The sequence below is a fragment of the Olea europaea genome, chromosome 4 (genome assembly GCF_002742605.1).
Source record: "Olea europaea var. sylvestris chromosome 4, O_europaea_v1, whole genome shotgun sequence".
In the NCBI taxonomy this organism is placed as follows: domain Eukaryota; kingdom Viridiplantae; phylum Streptophyta; class Magnoliopsida; order Lamiales; family Oleaceae; genus Olea; species Olea europaea.
The window spans coordinates 6,870,306-6,883,278 of NC_036240.1; the positions used below are offsets into that span (position 1 = coordinate 6,870,306).

General features: G+C 35.3%; 1 protein-coding gene across 1 annotated transcript in view; it reads left to right on the forward strand.

Moving 5' to 3' along the window:
* Positions 1–11,154: 11,154 nt before the first annotated feature.
* Positions 11,155–12,973, forward strand: part of LOC111392964 (NEDD8-activating enzyme E1 catalytic subunit-like) — a 6,378-nt gene continuing 4,559 nt past the window's right edge. The window contains exons 1-4 of the mRNA XM_023018375.1: positions 11,155–11,219; positions 12,024–12,079; positions 12,670–12,716; positions 12,863–12,929. Of these exons, the coding sequence (XP_022874143.1) occupies positions 11,155–11,219; positions 12,024–12,079; positions 12,670–12,716; positions 12,863–12,929 (235 nt within the window). The remainder of the gene's footprint in view (positions 11,220–12,023; positions 12,080–12,669; positions 12,717–12,862; positions 12,930–12,973) is intronic.

Consider the following 12,973-nt stretch of genomic DNA (forward strand, 5'->3'; position numbering starts at 1 on the left):
CCAAGAATCATCTAAGTCAAAGAAACATTTGCACTAAAATCCATAATGTTGCTCCAAAGCGACCTTCGGCTAACAATAGTATGAAAAATATAAACAAAGCTAACAATAAAGGTGTAAGATGTTACCTTGCAAGTATCAATACAATGGATGACTTGTGGTGTAGTCTCCAAAACTTCTAATTTGAGTTTGTAAGCATTCCACAAGATCAAAATTCGCCCGGCTCTATGAGTGCAAAAATTGTTGACTTGCATAAATCCATTAAATTTGTTTCGCATAACTCGGCTCAACTTAATTTCTCCAAGCTTCGTCTCCAAAATATCCATAACATCAATGCAATATTGCTTGATGAAATCTCGAATCACATTTTATTTGAGGAGGGATTCAAACCCCTAATATTCCAAGATGCGATCTTCATGATGTTGAAGCTCTCCTTTGCTCATCATCCTTACTTTTGAGCTTATCATTGCTAGTTGATTTGGAGGCCACCCTTTCAAGTCGGACATAGAAACTACCCTAGAATTTTCTAGTAGAACGCTATCATCTGCCTGTACCTTAGAGGAGAAATATGCGCTGAATAGCTCCCACAATCAGCCCCTTTTTCCTGTTAACGACCTCAATGAATGGAGCCTCAACTTAGTCCAGAATCTACCCCTGCTGGCATTCTCAATTTTCAGTTGCAACTGACCAATGTTTCGATTAAGAGATTGCCTTTGTTGGCTGTACAAATCCATAGGCTGCTGGTCCTCATTCCCGATGGTGATTTCTTAAGCTCAGTGTTCGTAAAAATCCTGCAAGCGTACGAGGTCGTTGTACAAATAATAGTCATGATGAAAGTGTTATTGTCCCACAGGGAATAATGATCAATTTTAGTATATTTGATATGTTTAAATTCGTGATCGTAACAAAAAGTGATTTGTGAATAGCTAACTAATTTTTGTAACTAAAATTTGAAATATAAATGAAAGTTGGTTTAAAAATCAAAGAAGTGAACGTATTGGATTTCAGATGCCACTGATCAATTATTAGTTCCATCTCAGCCAATTATAATTATCTCAACTTAAGCAATTGTGACGATTGATAATTCTACCACTATTTATTATTCTTTCCCAAGATATAATAAACATATGATTAGTACGAGACGATCATATTCCTAATCCGAATTCATATGGTAAACACGCATTGACATTTATGATTATTACACATGGCTACACACGTAACAAATATTATTCCTAACATTCATTGTTCATGTGTTCCAATAACAATGTTCTATCTACTGTGAGTTTTTCAACATTAAGAATAAGCAACTTATTGTCCTAATGGTGCGCAAACATCAAAACAATATAAGTATGCATATTAATGGAATCACAATGTAAGAATTAAGTTAAAAACACAAGTTCTTGAATTAAAAACTAAAAGTCAAACAGTTTTGCCATCCATCCAATACACAAGATAGTTGGCCCAGCATCTTAACGCATGAAAGCCATGAAAAATAAAAGAAAGTCATCACTCGAATCATTAAAATATGAAGATAATCTGGAATCCTTCAATTTATGCCTTCAAATCCGGATCCAAGCGATGAAATCTTCGTTCTTCAATATATTTCTCTCTATTTCTCTTCAAAGTTGGCTTGCAATCTAATGGATTCTAGGTTTGGATGAATTCTCCTATTTATATGGTCCCCAAAAGACTCCTTCCCAAAATAAAATAAGGAAACCCGAATTTGTCTGCGTTTAGCCTTGGGGCATGCTCCTTATTGATTTGGGGTGTCTCAGACACTTCGTTTTGGCCTTGAGACGCGCACCTTGACTAAGTTGCAGCAACAGAACAGCTTTCAATATTTTTGTCATAACTTTCTCTTCCGATATTTGATTTAGGTGATTCAAAGTATGTTAGAAAGCTTACTTAGAGGACTATAATTTTTGCAAAAATAAAAATTTTCCAATTCGAATGTTTGCTATTCAAAATCTGGGTCTCAAATTGAAGCTAAAAATTCGGAGCATAACTTTTTCGGCTAGAAATTGATTTGTGAAAATGCTTCAACTCTATTTCATTCTTTGACCTTCAATTGCATCCAATTGATGTCATATGATCTTCAATCATCATTTTGCGGTCCAAATCAACTATTGAATATTTACACTGGTCCCCAAACTTTGAAATTCCTTCATTTTCACACTTTTTTTTTTGTTATTTTCTCCCAAATTTACAAATTTGTATTGATTTCAACCTAGCAAACATAATTAAAACAAAATAAGGCTATAACTCATTCAAATTACTAACAAATACTCTAATTTAATGGCCTAGATAAGTGTATTTTATACACTTATCACTTGGCTAGCTAGCTTAGTTGAAACATGATGCAAATTATGCTATTTTCCATCAGCTGCAACATCTCCTTTTTTTTTTTTTTTTTTTTTTTTTTTTGAGATTTCAAAGTTTGGCCTCCATCAAAGCCTAGTTTCTTCATATTACATGCTGAAGATGTGCACCCAAACATCATACATCTCGCACAAATTTTTGGAACATGTTCATATTCAACTTGTTGAATTCTCATTTTTCATTTAGGTAAATTCATAGCTACAGAATGAAAAAGATCCTTCGATGCATCCACTTCCACAGGGACTCTAGCATATGAAAGTCTCCCTTTAGTAGTTATAAGTTTATCCGTGGAGATAGGATTACCAATCTTAGAAGCAATTTTAGCCAAAGCTCGAGTATTCCAACAATCAAATGGGAGACCTAGAAGCTTGACCCAAACCGGCAATTGGCTTACCTCCTTATCATCAAAATCAAAATAGCACAGCGGGGCATAACTTTGAGCATAAGAGGCCTCTCGAACACAAAGTATGGACCCCCATGTAACACACTAGCTCTAGTAGCCTCGTCCTTGAACTTGAAGATCAACCACCCACTTTTACGCACAAAATATTGGTATTCAATTTTCCACAAATTGCATTACCCAGAAAACGGCCAGCAAAAACCCCAAGATTTGTCCACATCATCCACATGTTGGAAAAAATTCCAACTTTGGGGGCCACACATGTACATTTATTAGAATGTGTGGTGCTATTTTAAAGTAAATTTAGTCGATAAAGTGATCCATTGGATTTAATTCTGGATTAATGGGTACTAAATTTTATGGGATTAAAGTGTAGAGACCAGAAGGTGTTATTTTGAATTGATGAGCGGCTGATTTTAAATAACTTAAAGTTAAAAACTGCCAATTACAGTTATTTTAATAAATGGTTATGGTCCCCAATTTGAACGTGATTTTTTTTTTTTGGTATCTCTACATCCTCATCAACAGAGACTTTTCAAGAAAACAAAGGAAAGAAAATCACATATCAATTGGAAGATCAAAACCCAATTAAAGCAGTCAGATTCTTTGATCAAGGTATGTTTCCGCACTTTTCATTGTCTCTTTGATTTTAACATGGAATTTATGATTTTATGAAAGGATTTTATGAATATGGTTCCTTTCAATTTGTGCAACAAATGGTATCAAAGCCATCCATTGTTGAAATCTTTGAAAAATTGCAATAATTTGGTATTTTTTGGGTTATTGTTATGGATCTTCCATGATATTTATATGAAATTTATATTACTGCAATTTTTGTTTTGCCTTTTGAGATTTTCATATTTAACTATTTGGATTAATTATTGTTGAATTTGAGAATTGTTTGGCATATTATTTATGGTTATAGATCTAGATCCAGTAAAAGGGTTTTGGAATCTAAAGTTTTGAAATTTTATTTTTCGATTTTGGTTTAAAAAAAAATAAAAAATAAATTTGCAACTGGATCTGGCCGGCTGGCTGCTGTAAAATGCAGTAGCGTGCAGGCAGCAGCCCGGGCGCTGCTGCCAACGACGCCGTGAATAGTGAGAGAGAGAGATGCCTACAGCCGGGTGGATTTTTGGGGATGGGGGCTTGAGGTGCAATTTTTGTAATCTCAGGTCCTTGCTTGCAATTTCTAATTAGGGTTTTAAAATTTAAATTTCAGTCCCTAAACTTTGTTATCCATCCAAGTTGGACCTTAAGGTTATGGATTTAATAATTCAGGCCCTAGATTTTGGAAAATTATTTAATCTGGGCCATTAAACTTTTGAATTTTGCAATTAAAGCCGCCAAAGTTCATAATTAATTAAAATTGGCCCTTAAAGTTTTAAAATTTTTCAAATTTTGATCCCTAAAGTTTTGAATTTTTAACTCTTAGGTCCCTAAACTTTCTAAAGGCATCTAATAATGCAAAATTAGTGATTCTCTCTCTCAAATCTTGGTACTAAAGACTCCCTTAAGAGGAATAATTAAGATTTAATTATGTGGAACAATAAAATTCAAATATTTTGGTAATTTATTCATAATAAATTAAGGTTATCTAGCATTTTGAATAAACTAATTGAAACAATATGTCTCCAAAGTGACCTCTTTTGTGTAGATTGGTTTATTTGGATGTTTAGATGTTGTGTATGTATTTCTTCATGCGGGTATTAGCCGGCCCAAAGGAAGCTTAATACTTGACCGAATTACATACATACTTGTGGTGGTGAATGTGTGACAATTATAAGGTTTCCATGTAAATAATAAATCAATCCAAAGATAAGTTTATTATTTGACAGGAGTTACTGTCAATATTCGATCACTACACCCAGAGTACCACTTGCAATTAGTATTACTGTCCAAAGACTTTATATTAATGTTGCACTAGGTATCTTGAGATGGGGCTTACCATTATTTGAATTTATTGTTCATTAAATATGGATATGAGCATAATTAATTGTTTCTTTCTGTTCTCTCTACAGTTAGTTCATCTGCTACTACAATATCTACTAATGTCAATTCAATTCCCATACTTAATGGAACAAACTTCAACGATTGGAAAGAGAACATATTGATTGTTCTTAGCTGCATCGATCTTGACCTTGCACTTTGGGTTGAGGAACCCACTCCTCTTGCGGAAGAACTCCTGATGAAAGGAGGAACTCTGAGAGGTGGGATTGCTCAAATCGCATGAGTCTAATGATCATTAAGCGCGGCATTATGGAAGCCTTTAGAGGTGCAGTATCCGAAGGGATAACTAATGTCAAGGAGTTCCCTGCCGAAATTGAGAAGCGTTTTGTGAAAAACGATAAGGCTGAAACAAGCACGCTTTTGCAAAGCTTGATTTCAATGAAGTATAAGGGTAAGGGAAATATAAGGGAGTACATCATGGAGATGTCTCATATTGCTTCAAAACTTAAAGGTCTAATGCTCGAGCTATCTGATGACTTGCTCGTTCATTTGGTATTGATTTTGCTTCTTGCACAGTTCAGTCAATTTAAGGTCAGTTATAACTGCCAGAAGGAGAAATTGTCTCTAAATGAGCTCATTTCATATTGTGTGCAAGAGGAAGAAAGGTTGAAGCAAGAAAGAACTGAAAATGCTCACTTGGCAAGCACTTCTAAGGATAAGGGCAAGAAAAAGAAGAAGGAATATGAAGCTGCTCCTAAGGGTCCAGCACAAAAGAAATGAAATGAAGACAAAGATACTTGTTTCTTTTCCAATCAGTCTGGACATATGAGGAAAGACTGTGCCAAATATCACGCATGGCGTGCAAAGAAATGTACAATTCTTACTTTGATCTATTCTGAGAATAATTTAGCTTTAGTACCTAGAAACACTTGGTGGATAGATTCTGGTGCTACTACTCACATTAGTGTTTCTATGCAGGGCTGCCTGAGCTACCGAAAGCCAAGTGATGGTGAAAGATACATCTATGTTGGTGATGGCAATTCGGTGGAAGTTGATGTAATAGGCACTTTTAGGTTATTATTAGGAACTGGTAATTATTTGGATTTGGAAGACACTTTCGTTGTACCGTCTTTTAGATGGAATTTAATTTCTGTTTCTTCTTTGGACAAATCTGGATATTGTTGTTTATTTAGAAACAATCAGTTTAGTCTTTCTTTAAATTCTAATATTATTGGTACTGGTTCATTATCTGCATATGATAACCTGTATTTGCTTGATATTATTGCATCATATAATGAGACCTTGTATGTGGATTCACGTGGTACTAAACGAAAATTAAATAAAGAAAATTCTGCAACATTATGGCACAAGCACTTAGGTCACATCTCAAAAACTAGAGTTGAACGACTTGTATCAGATGGTATTTTGGATTCCCTTGACTTCATAGATTTTGATGTCTGTATCGAGTGTATCAAGGGAAAAAAGATCAAAATAAGGAGATTAGGTGCTAAAAGAACTTCAGACGTCTTAGAATTGATACACACAGATATTTGTGGACCATTCCGTACAGCTTCTTGGAATGACCAACAATATTTTATATCATTCATAGACGATTACTCATGTTATGAGTACCTATATCTCATAGATGAAAAGTCTGAGTTACTGGACGTGTTCAAAGCTCTTAAAGCTGAGGTTGAGAATCAACTCAACAAAATGATAAAAAACGTTAGGTCTGACCGTGGTGGTGAGTACTACGGCAGATGTCACGGTTTAGGTGAACAATGTCCTGGACCATTTGTTAAATACCTAGAGGAATGTGGAATTGTCCCACAATACACCATGCCAGGATCGCCTAGCATGAATGGTGTAGCTGAAAGACGAAACAGAACTCTTAAGGACATGGTAAGGAGTATGATTAATCATTCTACCTTACCAAAATCACTCTGGGGAGAAGCATTAAAAACTGCAGCTTATATTTTGAACAGAGTACCAACTAAGGCTACTGCTAAAACACTTTATGAACTTTGGATAGGCAGAAAGCCTAGTCTAAAGCATTTTTACATTTGGGGATGTCTAGTTGAGGCTAGGCCTTATAGGCCACATGAAAGAAATTGGACTCCAAAACAGTTAGCAGCTATGTTATTGGTTATTCTGAGCGATCCATGGGCTATAAATTTTATGATCCCATACTTAAGTCAATTTTTGAAACAAGAACCGCAACATTTTTTGAGGATGTTGAGTTTGGGGGGAGAAATAAGGTTAGAGACATTGTCTTTGAGGAAGAAGTTGAGGAAGGATCGATTTCGATTCCTACTATTGCTTTTGACAATGTACAGGTTTCTATACCTGTTGTTGATCAAGAAGAATATCCAGAACCTCAACAAGACAATGTTGAAGTACCTGCCATCCACAATGAGGTAATTATTCCAGAAATACAAACTCAACAACTTCAAAAGGCAATACCATTAAGGAGATCCACGAGAGAGAGGAAAAGTACTAGTTCGGATGATTTCATAGTATTTATCCAAGAACATGAGGAAAATAATGGAATGGTGGGAGATGATCCAATCAATTTCCATCAGGCCATGCAGGGTTCTAACTCTCAAAAGTGGATTGATGCCATAAATGAGGAGTATAAGTCTATGCAAGACAATAAAGTTTGGGATCTTGTCCCGTTACCTGAAGGTGTGAAACCCATTGGTTGTAAATGGATTTTTTAAAACCAAGAGGAATTCAAATGGTAATGTGGAAAGATATAAGGCTCGTCTTGTGGGTAAAGGCTTTACCTAAAAGGAAGGTATTGACTTCAAAGAGACTTTCTCTCCAATTTCAACGAAAGACTCTTTCAGGACAATTATGGCACTTGTTGCGCACTTTGACCTTGATTTACATCAGATGGATGTCAAGACGGAGTTTATCAATGGCGACATTGATGAGACAATCTATATGATGCAACCAGAAAACTTTGTGTCAGGAGACTCGAAGAACATGGTTTGCAAATTAAAGAAATCCATCTATGGGCTCAAGCAAGCTTCCCGTCAATGGTATCACAAATTTCATCGGGTCATTATCTCATTTGGTTTTGAGGTAAATGTCGTTGATGATTGTGTGTATCACAAGTTTAGTGGGAGTAAACATATTTTCCTGATTTTGTATGTTGATGACATACTGCTTGCCACTAACGATATAGGCATGTTGCACGAAATCAAGAGATTTTTATCAAAGAATTTTGAGATGAAAGATCTTGGTGACGCCTCTTTTGTATTAGGGATTCAGATACATAGGGATCGTTCTCGAGGTATTCTTGGATTTTCACAAAAGAGCTATATCGATAAAGTACTTAAGAGGTTTGGCATGCAAGACTGTAAACCAGGTGACACCCCTGTCGCTAAGGGAGACAAATTTAGTCTCAAACAATGCTCGCAAAATGACCTTGAAGCAAAGTAAATGCAGAAGATTCCCTATGCATCAGCTATTGGGAGTCTAATGTATCCTCAAATATGTACACGCCCAGACATAGCATTCATTGTTGGAATGCTAGGCAAATATTTAAGCAACCCTGGGATGGATCATTGGAAGGCAGCCAAAAGGGTTATGAGGTATCTAAAGAGAACAAAGAATTATATGCTCACATATAGCAGATCGGATCAGTTAGAGATCATAGGGTACTCCGATTCTGATTTTGCTGGATGCCAAGATAGTAGAAGATCCACATCATGTTATATTTATCTGCTAGCTGGAGGAGCTATTTCCTGGAAGAGTGCCAAGCAGACACTCATAGCTTCTTCTACCATGGCAGCAGAGTTTGTAGCATGCTTTGAGGCATCTAATCATGGAATATGGCTGTGAAATTTTGCCACTGGGCTGCGCGTTCTGAATGGCATAGAAAGACCACTAAAGTTGTATTGTGACAACAACTCAGCAATTCTATATTCTAACAACAACAGGAGCTTATCTAAGTCAAAACATATTGACATTAAATTCCTGGTTGTGAAGGAAAGCGTACAGAGTGGACAGATTTCTATAGAGCACATTGGAACAAACTCCAAGATTGCGGATCCGCTTACTAAGGAATTACCACCCAAGGTCTTTCATGAGCACACTGCTAATATGGGTGTTGTACTTCTTGAGGATATCATGTTTTAGTGGGAATTTGTATTCTTATTGCTTTATATATGTTTAGTTCTTTGGACACATTTGTGTATTTGGATATTTTCTGTACAGAAATAAAGTATTCAGTTCATTCCACTCTGTTATTATGTTCAGTATTGATCTCACTTAAGAAATAAGGTTGGACCAGTTGGAAATAGACATGTTTCGGATCACATAATATGTAATTTCCATGCTACACTCCCATAATCGATTTTTGTCATTTGGTTGTATGGGTGTACATGACCATTGATGGATTTAGTCACGCTAAATTTGACGAAAATCGCTTTGATCCTACATCGATGTAACTAATGGACGAGATTGTTTGGAAATACCCTTAATAACAATAGCACAATTTTGAGCTCATAAGTTTGTGCACATTTATAATGTAACATGTTTGGCCCAGTGAGAGATTGTTGGAAAAAATTTCAACTTTGGGGGCCACACATGTACATTTATTAGAATGTGTGGTGCTATTTTAAAGTAAATTTAGTCGATAAAGTGATCCATTAAATTTAATTTTGGACTAATGGATAATATATTTTATGGGATTAAAGTGTAGAGACCAAAATGTGTTGTTTTGAATTGATGAGGGGCTGATTTGAAATAACTTAAAGTTAATAACTGCCAATTACAGTTATTTTAATAAATGGTTATGGTCCCCAATTTGAACGTGATTTTTTTTTGTATCTCTGCATCCCCATCAACAGAGACTTTTTAAAAAAACAAAGAAAAGAAAATCACGTATCAATTGGAAGATCAAAACCCAATTAAAGCAGTCAGATTCATGGATCAAGGTATGTTTCCTCACTTTTCATTGTCTCTTTGATTTCAACATGAAATTTATGATTTTATGAAAGGATTTTATGAATATGGTTCCTTTCAATTTGTGCAACACCACATCTTTGGCATTCAAGGTAACGACCTCAGCTTGGTCATTTACCCTATGGAGTTTGAAGTAATTGTCGGTATTCATGTTCTCTTTAAACAAATTCACCCAAGGAGCATTTAATTTATTCTCCACATGCTTACTTGTAATTTTATCTTTTCGAACTAGTATCTTTATTACCAAGTGTTTAGGAGACATTTGGTGACTCGTAAATTGCCTCAAGAAGAACCTTTGAAGGCTGGCGCACCTCCTTGGACGTGGAGGTAAAAAGAGGGGCCAGGTTACAATTACTAGCTGGGCCGGCAGAAGTTTTAAGACTGAGCTAGGAATTCTTTGTCCAATCTGGAATCGGGTAACAGAGACCTGAAGCCCATCCTTATGGGCTTGTTTCTTACCCATCAACGAATGGAGAGACCAGGCCCATAAAGAGGGGATTTGGGTCGGGCCAGCAAAGAATCCAGAAAAAGAAATTGCAAAAGTCTACAAGGCAGCGAATTCAGTACACCAAACACTGACCCAAGGCAGAAATCTGAAAAGTAGGCTGCGTAGACAAAATTCAAAATTCAAACTTGAGTCAACCAACACCAATACATATACAATCTGCAATCTGGAAAACAACAAGAATACACAAGAGGGAAAAACACCAAGAACAAGAACTGGAGAATCCGGCAGTCAAGAATGAAACCCAAAACTAGACAGAATCAACCAAACAAGATGACGAACTGCTGGCTGCCCAAAAATACACCGAAAAATTGAAGTACCCAACACGAACTGCAAGATGAGCTCGAACCTGGTCAAACGAGCAAAGGACAAAGACAACAAAAAACACAAGCTGAAACCAAGCAGAAAGACCAGCCGAATCCACAGCTGCCTGAACCGAACAGCAAGAACCCAGCAAAACACATTCTCACCAATGTTAGCTGCAAACTGAAACTGATTAAATCACCCAAAATCTGGAGAATTTTGGACGACTAACCAGCAAAACCAAGCTATCTGAATGCAAATTCCAAGCAGGATTAACCTCCCAAATATGCAACCAATTTGACCAGCAACAACCAGAAACAAAGGTGAAGTAGAACTCCAACCTAAAACTTGAGAAAAAAATCGAATTGGAACAAGAAAGTGAAATTCCTAACTGCTGATTCGATTTTAACTAAGAGAATCCAAGTAAAATCAAATACAACAAGAAGAAATCCCACAAAATCAAGAGAGCTCGAAAATGCAAGAGGTACTAAAGGGAGATTTTCTCTCTCTAATCACTTGACTGACTGAGAACTCAACAAATGCATATGGGTTTACATCTATGTTCGATGGACAATGTTTCCACCAGCCAAACATCGATTTTGTGTTAGACATAAGCAGTTAGGTTGACTTATATGATCGAATTCAAATGTTGGATGGACCAATTGGAGGAGGAGGACGAGAAGCAGTAGAAGCTGATCAATATCAGGTTTGGTCTTTATTTTGATGTGCAATTTGTGTTCGATCGACAAAGAAGGAAGTTTGCATGTAGAAAGTGGGATCTCACTGGTCCGTAGCCAAGGAGTACTTTTAAGGTATATTTGATATGTTTTTGCTATTTCAACATTTCTCTTGGCATGATTTTAACATTATATTGTAATAATCGAAGATTAGTCATTTTTGTTTTTGAATAATTCTTGATCATTAAGTAGCAAATGAGCTAGCTTGAGCTGGTTTTTAGGCCTTTTAAGATTTCATTATATTGGAAATAATTATTTACTCTCTTGTTGATATGGTTTTTAATGTCGTTATCAAGTCTTTAATTTTTTTCTCCGTTATTAGACTGAAGAAGTATTTTTTTTTCAATATAATTTCTTGCATACTATTGATATAAATTACTTACTTATTAAAATTAATTATCTATTGTAAAACTTACTTTTTTTACTTAATAAAAATGAATTAACTTGCAGAAGTAAAATTATAAAGCTTTGTTAAACATGCTCTAAATCTTAACATGCACGTCACTAAACTTTTAAATGAACAAGAAACTAGGTTATTCATCTTTAATTATGAATACTCAAATCACTCAATTTTGTTTTATTTGCACCGCGATCAATTCGTTCACCATCGTGAGTCTAACAAAGTCTAATATTGACATGGTGTTAAAAATAATGGATGGTTGATGTGTACGAAGAATGAAAAAAATGAACGGCAATATTTTTCTTCCTTTGGTCAGTTGTTTAATGAGCAAAGAAAATGTATATTTTGTTTGAGCATTTTGTAAAAGTGTGTTTTAAGTTGGGTAAAGTGGAATATTGTGTATGCGGACGTGCACGTCGTCTCTCCGAGTCTCCGTGAATTTTAACATGGATGTTAACATATAAAGTTAGTTAGACCGATGACAAGATAAGAGTGATCATGGTTGGACACAAATTAAACATAAGAGACCCAAGTGCTCGAAATTAAAAATTAGTAACCTAGTTGCAAGTTTGAGGAAAATTCAATGATCTCCTATGTTAACGTCCCACTAAAAGACCACCATTCTTCCACTAATTGCAACTAAACGTGGGGGTACTCTTCTAACCGTTACCACTAATTTCTAGCTGTATGCCCATGGAAAAAACACATAGTTTCTTGTATTAATTGCGTGTAACATCTTGTCTCAAGATTAATCAAGATTTTATTTTCAGTCTACTTATTTTTATTTTAAATTTATCGAACTTTTTCAAATATTTAAACTAATAATTTTAGTTCAAGTCTCATAAAAAGGGATGAAAGCTGAAAAAAAAAATTATTATTATTAAATTGAACAAATATACTTTATATATTTCTTATACAAATTTTATAGAAATCAAGACTACTGCCCATTTTATCATGTACAAATTTTGTAATATACACTTTTTATTATCACTTAAACCTTAATAAAATGCTCTTAATGTAATAGAAAGTTTGCAGAAAAAGAAAATTAAAACATTGAAAGGAGAGCAAAAGGTGAGATTAACAACTGTACATAAAATGTGAGTGATTCTTTCTAGATTTGAAAAATTAATCCTCCATACCTGTAATCCCACCACTCCCACAATCAATCATCTCTCTACAATTCTCATCTCTCTCTCTCTCTACAATTTCTTCAATAGCTGGTACCTTGCTTTATAGACACCCTTTTCACTTTTCTAACTAATCACACTGATATTACTTCAACAAGTAAAGAAGCCATTGCAAAAAATTGGAAAAGAAAAAGCTTCGTT